This window comes from Salvelinus alpinus, chromosome 31 (genome assembly GCF_045679555.1).
Source record: "Salvelinus alpinus chromosome 31, SLU_Salpinus.1, whole genome shotgun sequence".
Classification (NCBI taxonomy): domain Eukaryota; kingdom Metazoa; phylum Chordata; class Actinopteri; order Salmoniformes; family Salmonidae; genus Salvelinus; species Salvelinus alpinus.
Genome location: NC_092116.1, coordinates 29675150 through 29694423, shown reverse-complemented (window position 1 = coordinate 29694423; position 19274 = coordinate 29675150). Strand labels below are relative to the sequence as shown.

General features: G+C 44.7%; 1 protein-coding gene across 1 annotated transcript in view; it reads right to left on the bottom strand.

The window, feature by feature from the left end:
• Nucleotides 1–4934: 4934 nt before the first annotated feature.
• LOC139561428 (sodium/calcium exchanger 1-like) overlaps nt 4935–19274 on the bottom strand; it is a 104221-nt gene continuing 89881 nt past the window's right edge. Inside the window, exon 15 of the mRNA XM_071378506.1 lies at nt 4935–17750. Within this exon, the coding sequence (XP_071234607.1) occupies nt 17371–17750 (380 nt within the window). The 3' untranslated portion in view covers nt 4935–17370. The remainder of the gene's footprint in view (nt 17751–19274) is intronic.

The window sequence follows — 19274 nt, the reverse complement described above, 5'->3', positions numbered from 1 at the left end:
TATATCTACAGTGCTGTTAACTATATCTACAGTGCTGTTAGCTATATCTACAGTGCTGTTAGCTATATCTACAGTGCTGTTAGCTATATCTACAGTGCTATGTTAGCTATATCTACAGTGCTGTTAGCTATATCTACAGTGTTATGTTAGCTATATCTACAGTGCTATGTTAGCTATATCTACAGTGCTATGTTAGCTATATCTACAGTGCTGTTAGCTATATCTACAGTGCTATGTTAGCTATATCTACAGTGCTATGTTAGCTATATCTACAGTGCTATGTTAGCTATATCTACAGTGCTGTTGGCTATATCTACAGTGCTGTTAGCTATATCTACAGTGATGTTAGCTATATCTACAGTGCTGTTAGCTATATCTACAGTGCTGTTAGCTATATCTACAGTGCTATGTTAACTATATCTACAGTGCTGTTAACTATATCTACAGTGCTGTTAGCTATATCTACAGTGCTGTTATCTATATCTACAGTGCTGTTAGCTATATCTACAGTGCTGTTAGCTATATCTACAGTGCTGTTAGCTATATCTACAGTATTATGTTAGCTATATCTAAAGTATTATGTTAGCTATATCTACAGTATTATATTAGCTATATCTACAGTATTATGTTAGCTATATCTACAGTGCTATGTTAGCTATATCTACAGTGCTATGTTAGCTATATCTACAGTGCTATGTTAGCTATATCTACAGTGCTATGTTAGCTATATCTACAGTGCTATGTTAGCTATATCTACAGTGCTATGTTAGCTATATCTACAGTGCGGTTAGCTATATCTACAGTGCTGTTAGCTATATCTACAGTGCTGTTAACTATATCTACAGTGCTGTTAGCTATATCTACAGTGCTGTTAGCTATATCTACAGTGCTGTTAGCTATATCTACAGTGCTGTTAGCTATATCTACAGTGCTATGTTAGCTATATCTACAGTGCTGTTAGCTATATCTACAGTGTTATGTTAGCTATATCTACAGTGCTATGTTAGCTATATCTACAGTGCTATGTTAGCTATATCTACAGTGCTGTTAGCTATATCTACAGTGCTATGTTAGCTATATCTACAGTGCTATGTTAGCTATATCTACAGTGCTATGTTAGCTATATCTACAGTGCTGTTGGCTATATCTACAGTGCTGTTAGCTATATCTACAGTGCTATGTTAGCTATATCTACAGTGTTATGTTAGCTATATCTACAGTGCTGTTAGCTATATCTACAGTGCTGTTAGCTATATCTACAGTGCTGTTAGCTATATCTACAGTGCTATGTTAACTATATCTACAGTGCTGTTAGCTATATCTACAGTGCTGTTATCTATATCTACAGTGCTGTTATCTATATCTACAGTGCTGTTAGCTATATCTACAGTGCTGTTAGCTATATCTACAGTGCTGTTAGCTATATCTACAGTGCTGTTAGCTATATCTACAGTATTATGTTAGCTATATCTACAGTATTATGTTAGCTATATCTACAGTATTATGTTAGCTATATCTACAGTATTATATTAGCTATATCTACAGTACTATGTTAGCTATATCTACAGTGCTATGTTAGCTATATCTACAGTGTTATGTTAGCTATATCTACAGTGCGGTTAGCTATATCTACAGTGCGGTTAACTATATCTACAGTGCTGTTAGCTATATCTACAGTGCTGTTAGCTATATCTACAGTGCTGTTAGCTATATCTACAGTGCTATGTTAGCTATATCTACAGTGCTATGTTAGCTATATCTACAGTGCTGTTAGCTATATCTACAGTGTTATGTTAGCTATATCTACAGTGCTATGTTAGCTATATCTACAGTGCTATGTTAGCTATATCTACAGTGCTGTTAGCTATATCTACAGTGCTATGTTAGCTATATCTACAGTGCTATGTTAGCTATATCTACAGTGCTGTTGGCTATATCTACAGTGCTGTTGGCTATATCTACAGTGCTGTTAGCTATATCTACAGTGCTATGTTAGCTATATCTACAGTGTTATGTTAGCTATATCTACAGTGCTGTTAGCTATATCTACAGTGCTGTTAGCTATATCTACAGTGCTGTTAGCTATATCTACAGTGCTGTTAGCTATATCTACAGTGCTGTTAGCTATATCTACAGTGCTATGTTAACTATATCTACAGTGCTGTTAGCTATATCTACAGTGTTATGTTAACTATATCTACAGTGTTATGTTAGCTATATCTACAGTGCTATGTTAACTATATCTACAGTGCTGTTAGCTATATCTACAGTGTTATGTTAGCTATATCTACAGTGCTGTTATCTATATCTACAGTGTTAGCTACCCCTTGACTTTTTCCACATTTTGTTACATTACAGCCTTATTCTAAAACTGATTCAATTGTTTTTTTCACTCATCACTCTACACACAATACCTCATAATGACAAAGCAAAATGTTTCATTTTTATTTGCACATCTATTAAAAACAGATACCTTATTTACGTAAGTAATCAGACCCTTTGCTATGAGACTCAAGATTGAGCTCAGGTGCATCCTGTTTCTGTTGATCATCCTTGAGATGTGGTAAATTAAAATGATTGGACATGATTTGGAAACACACCTGTCTATATAAGGACCCACAGTTGACAGTGCATGTCAGAGCAAAAACCATGCCGTGAGGTCGAAGGAATTGTCCGTAGAGCTCTGAGACAGGATTGTGTCAAGGCACAGATCTGGGGAAGGATACCAAGACATTTCTGCATCATTGAAGGTCCCCAAGAACACAGTGGCCTCCATCATTCTTAAATGGAAGAAGTTTGGAACCACCAAGACTCTTCCTAGAGCTGGCCGCCCGGCCAAACTGAGAAATCGGGGGAGAAGGGCCTTGGTCAGGGAGATGACCAAGAACACGATGGTCAGTCTGACAGAGCTCCAGAGTTCCTCTGTGGAGATGGGAGAACCTTCCAGAAGGACAACCATCTCTGCAGCACTTCACCAATCAGGCCTTTATGGTAGAGTGGCCAGACGGAAGCCACTCCTCAGTAAAAGGCACATGACAGCCCGCTTGGAGTTTGTCAAAAGACACCTAATGGACTCAGACCATGAAAAACAAGATTCTCTGGTCTAATGAAACGAAAATTGACCTCTTTGGCCTGAATGCCAAGCGTCACATCTGGAGGAAACCTGGCACCATCCCTACGGTGAAGCATGGTGGTGGCAGCATCATGCTGTGGGGATGTTTTTCAGTGGCAGGGACTGGGAGACTAGTCAGGATCGAGGGAAAGAAGAACAGAGCAAAATACAGAGAGATCCTTGATGAAAACCTGAGGTCCTGAGAAGGTTCACCTTTCAACAGGTGAAGGTTCACCTTTCAACAGGATAACGACCCTCAGCACACAGCCAAGACAACGCAGGAGTGGCTTTGGGACAAGTCTCTGAATGTCCTTGAGTGACAGAGCCAGTGACAGAGCCAGAGCCCAGACTTGAACCCGATCGAACATCTCTGGAGAGACCTGAAAATAGCTGTGCAGCGACGCTCCCCATCCAACCTGACAGAGCTTGAGAGGATCTGCAGAGAAGAATGGGCGAAACTCCGCCAAATACAGGTGTGCCAAGCTTGTAGTGTCATACCCAAGAAGACTCAAGGCTGTAATTGCTGCCAAAGGTGCTTCAACAAAGTACTGAGTAAAGAGTCTGAATACAAATGTAAATGTGATATTTCATTTATTTATTTTTTATACATTTGCAAAAAAATCTAAAAAACTGTTTTTGCTTTGGAATTACGTGGTATTTTGTGTAGATTGATGAGGTCATTTTTTGTTTATCAATTTTAGAATAAGGCTGTAACGTAACAAAATATGGAAAAAGTCAAGGGGTCTGAATACTTTCTGAATGCACTGTGTATATATATAGATATATAAACCTTCACTAAAAGGTGCTTAATTCAGAGTGGGGCTCTTGGTTTCATCCAAATGGCAGTCCATTCCCTATACCGTGTAGTGTACTTCTTTTAACCATGGCCTATAGGCTTTGGCAAAAGTATTGCACTATATAGGGAATCGGTTGCCATTTGGGACGCAACTTATGGCTCTTGTACAGTAACCCCTAGTAACAGTAGAAGGTGATATCTATTTAGTGTTGTGGGATGTTTTACAGAGTAGTGCAGAAGTTAGTGTCTACCCATAAGCACTTTCCTCAACTTATTTTCTCTCTCCTCTTTCTTCCCTCTTCCCCGCGGGACTGTTTTCTCTTCTGCTTCGTTCTTTCCTTCCGTTCCTCTTCAGCGGAGGTGTCTCGCTACCATAGTTACCTGCGGTTGCCGTGGGAATAGCAGCTGTCTGTCAGTCACGCTCCTGTTGTCAGGCTATCGTCAAGGGGTAGTTGACAGATGAAAGTTTTGATTATGAAGATCATTATTTGAACGTTTATTTATTTATTAGTTTATTTATTTATCAGGGTTTGTCTGGTTGAAATGAAAACAATAAACATTTTAAACTTAAGAAAAATGTTCACTCAGCCTCTCTCTCTCTCTCTCTCTCTCTCTCTCTTTCTGTATCTCTCTCTCTCTCTTTCTGTATCTCTCTCTCTCTCTCTCTTTCTGTCTCACTCTCTCTCTCTCTCTTTCTGTCTCTCACTCTCTCTCTCTCTGTCTCTCCTCTCTCTCTCTCTCTCTCTCTCTCTTTCTGTCTATCACTCTCTCTCTCTTTCTGTCTCTCACTCTCCTCTCTCTCTCTCTCTCTGTCTCTCTTTCTCTCTCTCTCTCTCTCTTTCTCTCTCTCTCTCTCTCTCTCTTTCTGTCTCTCACTCTCTCTCTCTCTCCTCTCTCTGTCTCTCTTTCTTTCTCTCTCTCTCTTTCTTTCTCTCCCTCTCTCTCTCACACTCTCCTCTCTCTCTCTCTCTATGCTGTTCAGTAGATGTGATAGAATCATTGAAATAATAACACACGAGTCGTCTGTTGAGTTGGTACCTCAAACAAAGTTTTAATTCAGCTTGGAGAAAAATAAAGACAAATGTTTGGTCTTTCTGAACAACGCTTTGACCTTGTTTCCTGAAAAGTACGTCTGTAGTCACAAAATGGAATTATGGAAGACACACACACACACACACACACACACACACACACACACACACACACACACACACACACACACACACACACACACACACACACACACACACACACACACACACACACACACACACACACAGTAATAGACAAAGATATGCACACAGTCCAGATGTAGTTTCTTAATGCTGTTTTGTTCTCTGTAGTTCTCTCTTGTCTTAACACCTTAAATAACATAAAGTCCACAGGAACTTCTTCAATCCAAATAAAAGGAATAATAACATCTATTTTTTTTTATTACATTTTTTTTTTAATATTAGAATGAAACATCCATAAATCCATATCACTTTTGTGAAGTATTTTTTAAAGAAAAGGAATATATAAACTAACGGATCAACACAAACAGAACCAAGGAGTCGCAAAGCAACGAGATAAGGGAGGGGAACCAATCAGTAGAAAGAAAGACTGACATGTGACTGGTAGGGGGCATACACAGTGGCGTGATGCTATACATGTACTGTCTATATCATCACAGGTGGGAAAAGTACCTAATTGTCATACTTGAGTCAAAGTAAAGATACTTTAATAGAAAATGACTCAAGAAAAAAGTGAAAGTCACCCACTTATATACTATTTGAGTAAAAGTCTTAAAGTATTTGGTTTTAAATATACCTATATCAAAAGTAAAAGTATAAATAATTTAAAATACCTTATATTAAGGAAACCAAACGGCACCATTTTGTGTTTTTTAAAATGTACGTATAGCCAGGGACACACTCTAACACTAAGATATCATTTACAAATGAAGCGTGTGTGTTTAGTGAGTCAGATCAGAGGCAGTAGGGATGACCAGGGATGTTCTCTGTTTAGTGAGTCCACTAGATCAGAGGCAGTAGGGATGACCAGGGATGTTCTCTGTTTAGTGAGTCAGATCAGAGGCAGTAGGGATGACCAGGGATGTTCTCTGTTTAGTGAGTCAGATCAGAGGCAGTAGGGATGACCAGGGATGTTCTCTGTTTAGTGAGTCCTCCAGATCAGAGGCAGTAGGGATGACCAGGGATGTTCTCTGTTTAGTGAGTCCGTCAGATCAGAGGCAGTAGGGATGACCAGGGATGTTCTCTGTTTAGTGTGTGAATTGGACCATTTTCCTGTCCTGCTAAGCATTCAAAATGGGTGTCAGGAATAATGTATGGAGTAAAAAAGTACACTATTTTCTTTAGGAATGTAGTGAAGTAGAAGTTGTATAAGTAGTAAAGTAAAGTATAGATACCCCAAAGTAGTACTTAAATAGTACTTTCACGTTTTATTTTTACTTAAGTACTTTACATAACTGGGCATACACACACACACACACACACAAAGGGAATGGGCTTACTGATAAGGGCAAACACAGACACAGACAAAAAACTAACAACAGACTAATACTCAAACAACAACAAAAAATACAATGAAAATAAACTAACAAACAAACAAAAACAAAGCTGGGATACTGTTACCTAACAGTATAGATTTATTAAAAAATAATCCCTTACTAACAAAAACAGCCCAACCCAGTTCATGATTGAGTGTGTGAGTAAGTGTATTGTACTGTAAGTGTGTAAAAGTGTGTCTGTCTGTCTGTGAGCGTGTGTGTGTATATGTATTTGTGTGTGTGTGTGTGTATGTATATGTATTTGTGTGTGTGTGTGTGTGTGTGTGTGTGTGTGTGTGTGTGTGTGTGTGTGTGTGTGTGTGTGTGTGTGTGTGTGTGTGTGTGTGTGTGTGTGTGTGTGTGTGTGTGTGTGTGTGTGTGTGTGTGTGTGTGTGTGTGTGTGTGTGTGTGTGTGTGTGTCTACTGCTTGTCAGACAGAGGGTCAGTGACTCCCAGACACTACTTCCTGGGATTGGGCCCAACGCCAGGTATCTATTACATACTGACACACACACAGACACACACGAATACATACACACATTCACGCAATCACACACACATGCATACACACACGCAGACACACTCACACACAGACACACACGCAGACACACACACATGCATACGCAGACACACACACACACAGATACACACACATGCAGGCACACACAGATGTACACCCATCTAGTACCGGGTCGGACCCCCGTTGTACTCCTAACACCAGGGGCCCAAATCCTTACTGCCATCAGCATGACCAACAGGAACCGGGATCCATCGGACCAGGCCATGTTTTTCCACTCCTCAGTTGTCCAGTGTTGGTGATGGCGACTGGAGCCGCTTCTTATGGTTTCTATCTGATATCAGTGGAACCCGGTCTGGTGGTCTGCTGCAACAGCCCGTCCATGACAAGGACCGATGAGTTGTGCGTCCCGAGATGCCGTTCTGCACACTACTGTTGTTCTGCCCCGTTATGTGTCTGTTTTGTGGACTTCCTGTTAGTTTGTTCCATTCTCCTTTGACCTCTCTCATCAACAAGATGTTTTCACCCACAGGAACACTGCTGACTGGATGTTAGTTTGTTCCATTCTATTTTGACCTCTCTCATCAACAAGATGTTTTCACCCACAGGAACACTGCTGACTGGATGTTAGTTTGTTCTATTCACCTTTGACCTCTCTCATCAACAAGATGTTTTCACCCACAGGAACACTGCTGACTTCCTGTTAGTTTGTTCCATTCACCTTTGACCTCTCTCATCAACAAGATGTTTTCACCCACAGGAACACTGCTGACTGGATGTTAGTTTGTTCCATTCACCTTTGACCTCTCTCATCAACAAGATGTTTTCACCCACAGGAACGCTGCTGACTGGATGTTAGTTTGTTGCACCATCTCTGTAAAGACACTGTGGTGCGTGAAAAGCCCAGGAGGCCGTTTCTGAGACACTGGATCAGGCGCCCTATACCACGCTCAGAGACGTTTAGGTCACCGGTCCACCCATTCTAACGTCCAATCCAACAGTAACTGAATGTCTCGATGCCTGTCTGCCTGCTTTACATAGCGAGCCACGGCCACGTGACTCACTGTCTGTAGGAGCCATCCATCCACCCATTCTAACGTCCAATCCAACAGTAACTGAATGTCTCGATGCCTGTCTGCCTGATTTACATAGCGAGCCACGGCCACGTGACTCACTGTCTGTAGGAGCCATCCATCCACCCATTCTAACGTCCAATCCAACAGTAACTGAATGTCTCGATGCCTGTCTGCCTGATTTACATAGCGAGCCACGGCCACGTGACTCACTGTCTGTAGGAGCCATCCATCCACCCATTCTAACGTCCAATCCAACAGTAACTGAATGTCTCGATGCCTGTCTGCCTGATTTACATAGCGAGCCACGGCCACGTGACTCACTGTCTGTAGGAGCCATCCATTTTTGTGAACGGGGTGGTGTACCTAATAAACTGTCCGGTGAGTGTACTATTAACTGTCCGGATGTGCTAAAGTCTAACTCCACATTCTGATCCAGTTAGGTTGATAATCCTTTCCACAGGTCTGTGTGAGTGTGAGTGTGTGTGAGTGTGAGTGTGTGTGTGTGTGTGTGTGTTTGCGTGGGTGTGTGTTTGCGTGAGTTTGAGTGAGTGTGTGTTTGCGTGAGTGTGTGTATTTGCGTGAGTGTGTGTGTGTGAGTTTGCGTGAGTGAGTGTGTGTTTGCGTGAGTGTGTGTGTGTGAGTTTGCGTGAGTGTGTGTTTCCGTGGGAGTAGAGTGCTCCACAGCGACGCCACATACAAAGACATCACACACACACGTACTCACAGACAGGCTCACACACACACACACACACACACACACACACACACACACACACACACACACACACACACACACACACACACACACACACACATGTACTCACAGCCACTGACAGACAGGCTCGCAAACACACACACACACACACACACACACACACACACACACACACACACACACACACACACACACACACACACACTGACAGACAGGCTCACACACACAAACACACACACACACACACACACTCCCGAACCAACAACAGACAGAGTGATAAGGAGACAATAGCTCTCTGAGATCGTTGCTAAGCAACAAAAGGGACTAAAAATATTATCTACGCACGTTCTCTCCATTTCTACACACAGACACACACAGACACACACAGACACACACAGACACACACAGACACACACACAGACACACACACACACACACAGACACACACAGACACACACAGACAGACACACAGACACACACATACACACACAGACACACAAACACACAGAAACAAACACACAGACACACAAACACACAGACACACACAGACACACACAGACACACACACACACACAGACACACAGACACACAGACACAGACACACACAGACACACACAGACACAAACACACAGACACACAAACACACAGACACACACAGACACAGACAGACACAGACACACAGACACACACATACACACACAAACACACAGACACACACATACACAGACACAAACACACAGACACACAGACACAGACACAAAAACACAGACACACACAGACACACACAGACACTCAAACCCACACCCAAACACACACAGACACACACGCTGCTCAGAAACGCTTAAGATTATTTTTATAGTGAAATGTAGAGATACATCTGTCTCTGTCTCAACTCGTATCTCTGTTTCATCACCAACCCATTATGTTCTCTCTCTCTCTCTGTCTCTCTATCTCTCTGTCTCTCTCTCTGTCTCTCTGTCTCCTGTCTCTCTGTCTGTCTCTCTGTCTGTCTCTCTGTCTCCTGTCTCTCTCTCTGTCTCTCTCTCTCTCTCTCTCTCTCTCTCTCTCTCTCTGTCTCCCTGTCTATTTGTCTCTCTGTATCCCTGTCTCTCTGTATCCCTGTCTCTCTGTCTCCTTCCTTACAACCAGAATCTGTTTTGACATTCCAAATGTAGAACTGAACAAAGTTATTATCATGGAGAATAAATGTAACTTTTCAACTCCTGACATGGAACTGGAATTGATTCCCCCAAACCTGGTTCTCTGCGGATGTGCTGGGCTGCTCTGGTCTGAGCAGGCCTTTGCTGAGCTGGTCTGATCTGGGCTGAGCTGATCTGAGCTGGGCTGAGCTAAGCTGGGCTGAGTTGGACTGGGCTGGGCTGAGTTGGTCTGGGCTGGACTGAGTTGGTCTGGGCTGGTCTGGGCTGAGCTGATCTAAGCTGGGCTGAGCTGGGCTGAGCTGGTCTGGGCTGATCTAAGCTGAGTTGGTCTGGGCTGAGCTGAGCTGGTCTGGTCTGGGCTGAGTTGGTCTGGTCTGGTCTGGTCTACTACAGAAGATCTAAGTAGCATCTCTTTTTAAACATCCAGACTGTTAAAACAATGTCAGTTGACTTGATATGAGGGTCCCAAAATACAACACAGCTACAAAACATTACAGCACAGCTACAAAACAATACAAAACCAACACAATACACTCATGGTTCCACCTTAAGGGTTCTATTCAATCAAATCCACACAGCGGTTGTTTTAACTCTGTCAGAGGTGGAACTGTGTTAGAGCTGTCACATCCACACAGCGGTTGTTTTAACTCTGTCAGAGGTGGAACTGTGTTAGAGCTGTCACATCACATCCACACAGCGGTTGTTTTAACTCTGTCAGAGGTGGAACTGTGTTAGAGCTGTCACATCACATCCACACAGCGGTTGTTTTAACTCTGTCAGGTGGAACTGTGTTAGAGCTGTCACATCACATCCACAAGCGGCTCCCAGGATTATACCTTGAAGGGTACGTTGGATTATACCTGAAGGGTACGTTGCCATTGGCTACACAGAGTCGCATTAAGACAAATCCCATGCAGGCTTTTTTTCAAGTTCAAACACTGGAATGTGAGATGTAATATACACCTCGATTAGGCTGAGCGTGGTTAGGCTGAGCGTTGTTAGGCTGAGCGTTGTTAGGCTGAGCGTTGTTAGGCTGAGCGTTGTTAGGCTGAGCGTCGTTAGGCTGAGCGTGATTAGGCTGAGCGTTGTTAGGCTGAGCGTTGTTAGGCTGAGCGTCGTTAGGCTGAGCGTCGTTAGGCTGAGCGTGGTTAGGCTGAGCGTGGTTAGGCTGAGCGTGGTTAGGCTGAGCGTCGTTAGGCGGAGCGTCGTTAGGCGGAGCGTCGTTAGGCTGAGCGTCGTTAGGCTGAGCGTCGTTAGGCTGAGCGTCGCTAGGCTGAGCGTCGTTAGGCTGAGCGTCGTTAGGCTGAGCGTCGCTAGGCTGAGCGTCGCTAGGCTGAGCGTCGTTAGGCTGAGCGTCATTTCTACATTTTCTTGTTCTGAACTTCTAACTCGAGTGGGACGGGTGACAATGAACAAGAGCAGCTACTCACCGATTTGAAAGCTCCAACGCAGTTACACCTCCGACAACGCAGTTACACCTCCGACAACGCAGTTACACCTCCGACAACGCAGTTACACCTCCGACAACGCAGTTACACCTCCGACACCGCAGTTACACCTCCGACAACGCAGTCACACCTCCGACACCGCAGTTACACCTCCGACACCGCAGTTACACCTCCGACAACGCAGTCACACCTCCGACACCACAGTTACACCTCCGACAACGCAGTTACATTCCGACAACGCAGTTACATTCCGACAACGCAGTTACATTCCGACACCGCAGTTACATTCCGACACCGCAGTTACATCGCCGACACCGCAGTTGCACCTCCGACACCGCAGTTACACCTCCGACAACGCAGTTACACCTCCGACACCACAGTTACACCTCCGACACCACAGTTACACCTCCGAAACCACAGTTACACCTCCGACACCACAGTTGCACCTCCGACACCGCAGTTGCACCTCCGACACCGCAGTTACACCCCCGACACCGCAGTTACACCTCCGACACCGCAGTTACACCTCCGACAACGCAGTTACACCTCCGACACCGCAGTTACACCTCCGACAACGCAGTTACACCTCCGACAACGCAGTCACACCTCCGACACCGCAGTTACACCTCCGACAACGCAGTTACACCTCCGACACCGCAGTTACACTTCCGACACCACAGTTACACCTCCGACACCTCAGTTACACCTCCGACACCACAGTTACACCTCCGACAACGCTGTTACACCTCCGACAACGCAGTTACACCTCCGACACCGCAGTTACACCTCCGACAACGCAGTTACACCTCCGACACCGCAGTTACACTTCCGACACCACAGTTACACCTCCGACACCACAGTTACACCTCCGACACCACAGTTACACCTCCGACACCACAGTTACACCTCCGACACCACAGTTACACCTCCGACACCACAGTTACACCTCCGACACCACAGTTACACCTCCGACACCACAGTTACACCTCCGACACCTCAGTTACACCTCCGACACCTCAGTTACACCTCCGACACCTCAGTTACACCTCCGACACCACAGTTACACCTCCGACACCACAGTTACACCTCCGACACCACAGTTACACCTCCGACACCGCAGTTACACCTCCGACACCGCAGTTACACCTCCGACACCGCAGTTACACCTCCGACACCGCAGTTACACCTCCGACACCGCAGTTACACCTCCAACACCGCAGTTACACCTCCGACACCACAGTTACACCTCCGACACCACAGTTACACCTCCGACACCACAGTTACACCTCCGACACCACAGTTACACCTCCGACACCGCGAAGACATCAGCTATGCGGGTGTCGGCTATCGCCGGTTAACCATGATCTGATTGAACCTTAGTCTCAACGTTTCTAACCTTGGCAAGGAATGTTGGTAGTCGTCAGATATTTTATGAAATATTTCCCCATTAAATTCCCCATACTATGTTAACACTGATCTTTGTAACACCTTATTAGCTAGAATTTTCAAAGGACAGACTGAGCTGTGATGTCATATTCAGGGATGGACTACGCTGTGATGTCATATTCAGGGACGGACTACGCTGTGATGTCATAGTCAGGGACGGACTACGCTGTGATGTCATATTCAGGGACGGACTACGCTGTGATGTCATATTCAAGGGACTGACTGAGCTGTGACGTCATATTCAGAGGACGGAGCTGGGATTTAATATTCAGGGGACTGACTGTGTGTTGTGTCACAGTGTGGTTGTATTAGCATGACAACATAGTTAGTTAGTTGGTTGGTTGGTCCTTGGTTTAGTTTAATAGCTGTACAACAGATAGAGAGGATGGGTGCATCCCAATAATATATCCTTCCTCCTGAAGTGTACACTCGTTCACTACTTCCGAAAATCTAAAATCATTGGATCGGTGTAGGCATTTCATACCATATTTCCTATACCAGACATTTATATTCAAATCAGTGAAGGAAAGTGAACAAGTGCACACTTTGGGAGGAAGGAGAGAACTGTGTGCTCCATAGAGTTGCACTAGAGAGCTCATCTACTATATATTTTCCAGTGCGCCCTCTATCCAACTCTATGGTCTCCTCTCATTGAGACTGAAACCAAGAGGGCATGGTCCATAGTCTTTACACCAGCCTTATACATGTCTGTATTCAGCATAAAACCCATAGTTTCTTTGTTTGTTTATTTTTTAAGACAAACATCGGAAATGTCTCTTATACGATACACAGTTAGAAACAATAGATCAATCATCATCATCGTCATGATTATCCTCAAATTTCATTGGTCCAAATTAAGTTTGTCAGTTTGGTCCACGCTCCTTTCTGTTTCCGTTTACCTGATATCCTGTTTGGGCATTACGTCATTTCCTGCTTGATCGTAATGGTTGGAACCAGGGATGGAATTGAAGGATTTTTTGGCACTGGTCAGCCGGACTAGTAGACATTGGTAGCCTGGGTTCAAAATCAATACCACGCAATATTTGAAAAGACAAAATGTCACTAGTCGGTGGGCTAGTTGGTCACATTTTCTACTAACAGGCTAGTTTAATCTTGTTTCTTTTATATCCAACAATAGTATATATATTTTTTAAGTATTTTAATATATTTCATATTCAACATTTTCTTTATTGCAAAGTCCAATTATTATTACGTACAGTTCTTTCATAATCAATTATAGTCTTTTAAAATCATCTTCTCTCAATTCCAATGTTTTTAACATACTGTGCCATTTCTTCATTATAATCATCATTTTCATTATTTTCTTTACAATTTCGCAAAATAACAACATCTACACACTACACCGTCGAAAAGTGGGAGGGGCAAGGTCTTCCTTAGGGATCAAGGTGACTTGGGATTGGCTCAACAGGAGCGAGGGTGGCGGGGAAAGAGGTGTGGTCTAACGTCCTCTACTAGCCTATCACTTTAAGACAATATTAAGACGTTTACAGTCTATTGGAGAATAAGGCTGGGCGGAGCGAGCGAGGGAGGGAAAGAGAAAAAGGAGGAGAGTCGTAAAGCGGGGGGTAGAAAGGGTTGAAGTGTCTGATATAACCTTTACCTGTTGGACAAGTAAGGACGACAGCAGGGGATTTTAGAGGCTTTCACTGAGATGGGGAAAGGGAGAGTACTGACTCTAGTGTTAGATGGGGAAAGGGAGAGTACTGACTCTAGTGTTAGATGGGGAAAGGGAGAGTACTGACTCTAGTGTTAGATGGGGAAAGGGAGAATACTGACTCTATTGTTAGATGGGGAAAGGGAGAATACTGACTCTATTGTTAGATGGGGAAAGGGAGAATACTGACTCTATTGTTAGATGGGGAAAGGGAGAATACTGACTCTATTGTTAGATGGGGAAAGGGAGAATACTGACTCTATTGTTAGATGGGGAAAGGGAGAGTACTGACTCTAGTGTTAGATGGGGGAAAGGGAGAGTACTGACTCTATTGTTAGATGGGGAAAGGGAGAGTACTGACTATTGTTAGATGGGGAAAGGGGGAATACTGACTCTAGTGTTAGATGGGGAAAGGGAGAGTACTGACTCTAGTGTTAGATGGGGAAAGGGAGAGTACTGACTCTATTGTTAGATGGGGGAAAGGGAGAGTACTGACTATTGTTAGATGGGGAAAGGGGGAATACTGACTATATTGTTAGATGGGGAAAGGGAGAGTACTGACTCTATTGTTAGATGGGGAAAGGGAGAGTACTGACTCTATTGTTAGATGGGGAAAGGGAGAATACTGACTCTATTGTTAGATGGGGAAAGGGAGAATACTGACTCTATTGTTAGATGGGGGAAAGGGAGAGTACTGACTCTATTGTTAGATGGGGAAAGGGAGAGTACTGACTATTGTTAGATGGGGAAAGGGGGAATACTGACTCTAGTGTTAGATGGGGAAAGGGAGAGTACTGACTCTAGTGTTAGATGGGGAAAGGGAGAGTACTGACTCTATTGTTAGATGGGGGAAAGGGAGAGTACTGACTATTGTTAGATGGGGAAAGGGGGAATACTGACTATATTGTTAGATGGGGAAAGGGAGAGTACTGACTCTATTGTTAGATGGGGAAAGGGAGAATACTGACTCTATTGTTAGATGGGGAAAGGGAGAGTACTGACTCTATTGTTAGATGGGGAAAGGGAGAGTACTGACTCTATTGTTAGATGGGGAAAGGGAGAATACTGACTCTATTGTTAGATGGGGAAAGGGAGAATACTGACTCTATTGTTAGATGGGGAAAGGGAGAGTACTGACTCTAGTGTTAGATGGGGAAAGGGAGAGTACTGACTATATTGTTAGATGGGGAAAGGGAGAGTACTGACTCTATTGTTAGATGGGGAAAGGGAGAATACTGACTCTATTGTTAGATGGGGAAAGGGAGAGTACTGACTCTAGTGTTAGATGGGGGAAAGGGAGAGTACTGACTCTAGTGTTAGATGGGGGAAAGGGAGAGTACTGACTCTAGTGTTAGATGGGGAAAGGGAGAATACTGACTCTATTGTTAGATGGGGAAAGGGAGAGTACTGACTCTAGTGTTAGATGGGGGAAAGGGAGAGTACTGACTCTAGTGTTAGATGGGGAAAGGGAGAATACTGACTCTATTGTTAGATGGGGAAAGGGAGAATACTGACTCTATTGTTAGATGGGGAAAGGGAGAGTACTGACTATATTGTTAGATGGGGGAAAGGGAGAGTACTGACTCTATTGTTAGATGGGGAAAGGGAGAGTACTGACTATATTGTTAGATGGGGAAAGGGAGAATACTGACTCTAGTGTTAGATGGGGAAAGGGAGAGTACTGACTCTATTGTTAGATGGGGAAAGGGAGAGTACTGACTCTAGTGTTAGATGGGGGAAAGGGAGAATACTGACTCTATTGTTAGATGGGGAAAGGGAGAATACTGACTCTATTGTTAGATGAGGAAAGGGAGAGTACTGACTCTATTGTTAGATGGGGAAAGGGAGAATACTGACTCTATTGTTAGATGGGGAAAGGGAGAGTACTGACTATATTGTTAGATGGGGGAAAGGGAGAGTACTGACTCTATTGTTAGATGGGGAAAGGGAGAGTACTGACTATATTGTTAGATGAGGAAAGGGAGAGTACTGACTATTGTTAGATGGGGAAAGGGAGAATACTGACTCTATTGTTAGATGGGGAAAGGGAGAGTACTGACTATATTGTTAGATGGGGGAAAGGGAGAGTACTGACTCTATTGTTAGATGGGGAAAGGGAGAGTACTGACTATATTGTTAGATGGGGAAAGGGAGAATACTGACTCTATTGTTAGATGAGGAAAGGGAGAGTACTGACTCTATTGTTAGATGGGGAAAGGGAGAATACTGACTCTATTGTTAGATGGGGAAAGGGAGAGTACTGACTATATTGTTAGATGGGGGAAAGGGAGAGTACTGACTCTATTGTTAGATGGGGAAAGGGAGAGTACTGACTATATTGTTAGATGGGGAAAGGGAGAATACTGACTCTATTGTTAGATGGGGAAAAGGGAGAGTACTGACTCTATTGTTAGATGGGGGAAAGGGAGAGTACTGACTCTAGTGTTAGATGGGGGAAAGGGAGAGTACTGAATCTATTGTTAGATGGGGAAAAGGGAGAGTTGTTGCACTGTAGGTTTATCTTTCTGTCTGTCCCTCATCCCCATGTCCATGTTAGTTCTTTCCAACATGTCCACTCTGCCTCCCTCCCCACTGTCGCAGACGTCAATTCAACTACTTTTCATTTACATTTGGCTGAGTTCAACAACAAAAATGTCCCCACGACATTGGATTTAAGTTGCAAATCCAATCAGTTTCCCACGTTGATTAAACGTCGTTACGCTTAATCTTTGTTGTTGTCGTGGAAACAATGTTGATTCAACCGTTTTTTTTGCGGGTGGGTTTCCTTTTGTTCCCTCCCTGTGTCTATTCCTCCTCTCTGTCTCCCCCAACTCACCCCTCCATCCTTCCCTCACCCCTCCATCTCTCTCTCTCTCTCTAGAACCCAGGCATGTGGCAGTATGCCTCCAGTGATGACAGTAATATATAGATCAGCCACATGAATAAGAAGACCAGTGACGTGATGATCTTGGTAGTCCTCGGCCCTCCCAGCTCCCCGCCTGCCACTGACGCTCGCCGTCGGTAGAGGAGGATCATCACGCATATGCACGCCATCACCGTGAAGAGCGTGACGGAGAACGCCAGCGAGCCCGGGTCGACGCGAAACACCTGGCCTTTGGAACGCCAGAACACGGCGGCGATGGTCCACGCCACTCCGATCCCAAGGAAGACGTTCACGGCGTTGCTACCGGTTACGTTGCCGATGGAAGCGTCGGCGTACTGGTCCTGGATGGCGGCCACCTTACTGGCAAAGGTGTCTGGGTAATGGTGGAGAGGGAGAAGAGAAGAAATTGCAGAAAGAGAAGAGAGAGGGAGGGGGGAAGAAGATGGGAAGGAGGGAGGAGATGAGAGAGAAGAAATAGCAGAAAGAAAAAAGGGAAGAGAGAGGGGGAGGGGGAAGGATGGGAGAAGGGGGGAGGGAGGGGGGGAGGAAAGAGAGGAAAGAAAGATAGATGGTGAAGAAAAGTGGGCAGAGGCAAATGGATGAAAAAGAGGTAGAGAGAAGACAAGATTAAATAAGGCAGGTGAGAGGAGAGACACACCTACAAACCCCTCTAAGGGGGTCAAAATTCTGCACGCGTACTCTGTCACACCTACAAACCCCTCTAAGGGGGTCATAATTCTGCACGCGTACTCTTTCACACCTACAGCCCCTCTAAGGGGGGTCATAATTCTGCACGCGTACTCTGTCACACCTACAGCCCCTCTAAGGGGGGTCATAATTCTGCACGCGTACTCTGTCACACCTACAAAACCCCTCTAAGGGGGGTCATAATTCTGCACGCGTACTCTGTCACACCTACAGCCCCTCTAAGGGGTCATAATTCTGCACGCATACTCTGTCACACCTACAAACCCCTCTAAGGGGTCATAATTCTGCACGCGTACTCTGTCACACCTACAGCCCCTCTAAGGGGGGTCATAATTCTGCACGCGTACTCTGTCACACCTACAAACCCCTCTAAGGGGGTCATAATTCTGCACGCGTACTCTGTCACACCTACAGCCCCTCTAAGGGGGTCATAATTCTGCACTCGTACTCTGTCACACCTACAGCCCCTCTAAGGGGGGTCATAATTCTGCACGCGTACTCTGTCACACCTACAGCCCCTCTAAGGGGGGTCATAATTCTGCACGCGTACTCTGTCACACCTACAAGCCCCTCTAAGGGGGTCATAATTCTGCACGCGTACTCTGTCACACCTACAGCCCCTCTAAGGGGTCATAATTCTGCACGCGTACTCTGTCACACCTACAAGCCCCTCTAAGGGGTCATAATTCTGCACGTGTACTCTGTCACACCTACAAACCCCTCTAAGGGGGGTCATAATTCTGCACGCGTACTCTGTCACACCTACAAACCCCTCTAAGGGGGGTCATAATTCTGCACGCGTACTCTGTCACACCTACAAACCCCTCTAAGGGGGGTCATAATTCTGCACGTGTACTCTGTCACACCTACAAACCCCTCTAAGGGGGGTCATAATTCTGCACGCGTACTCTGTCACACCTACAGCCCCTCTAAGGGGGGTCATAATTCTGCACGCGTACTCTGTCACACCTACAAACCCCTCTAAGGGGTCATAATTCTGCACGTGTACTCTGTCACACCTACAAACCCCTCTAAGGGGGGGTCATAATTCTGCACGCGTACTCTGTCACACCTACAGCCCCTCTAAGGGGGGTCATAATTCTGCACGCGTACTCTGTCACACCTACAAACCCCTCTAAGGGGGTCATAATTCTGCACGTGTACTCTGTCACACCTACAGCCCCTCTAA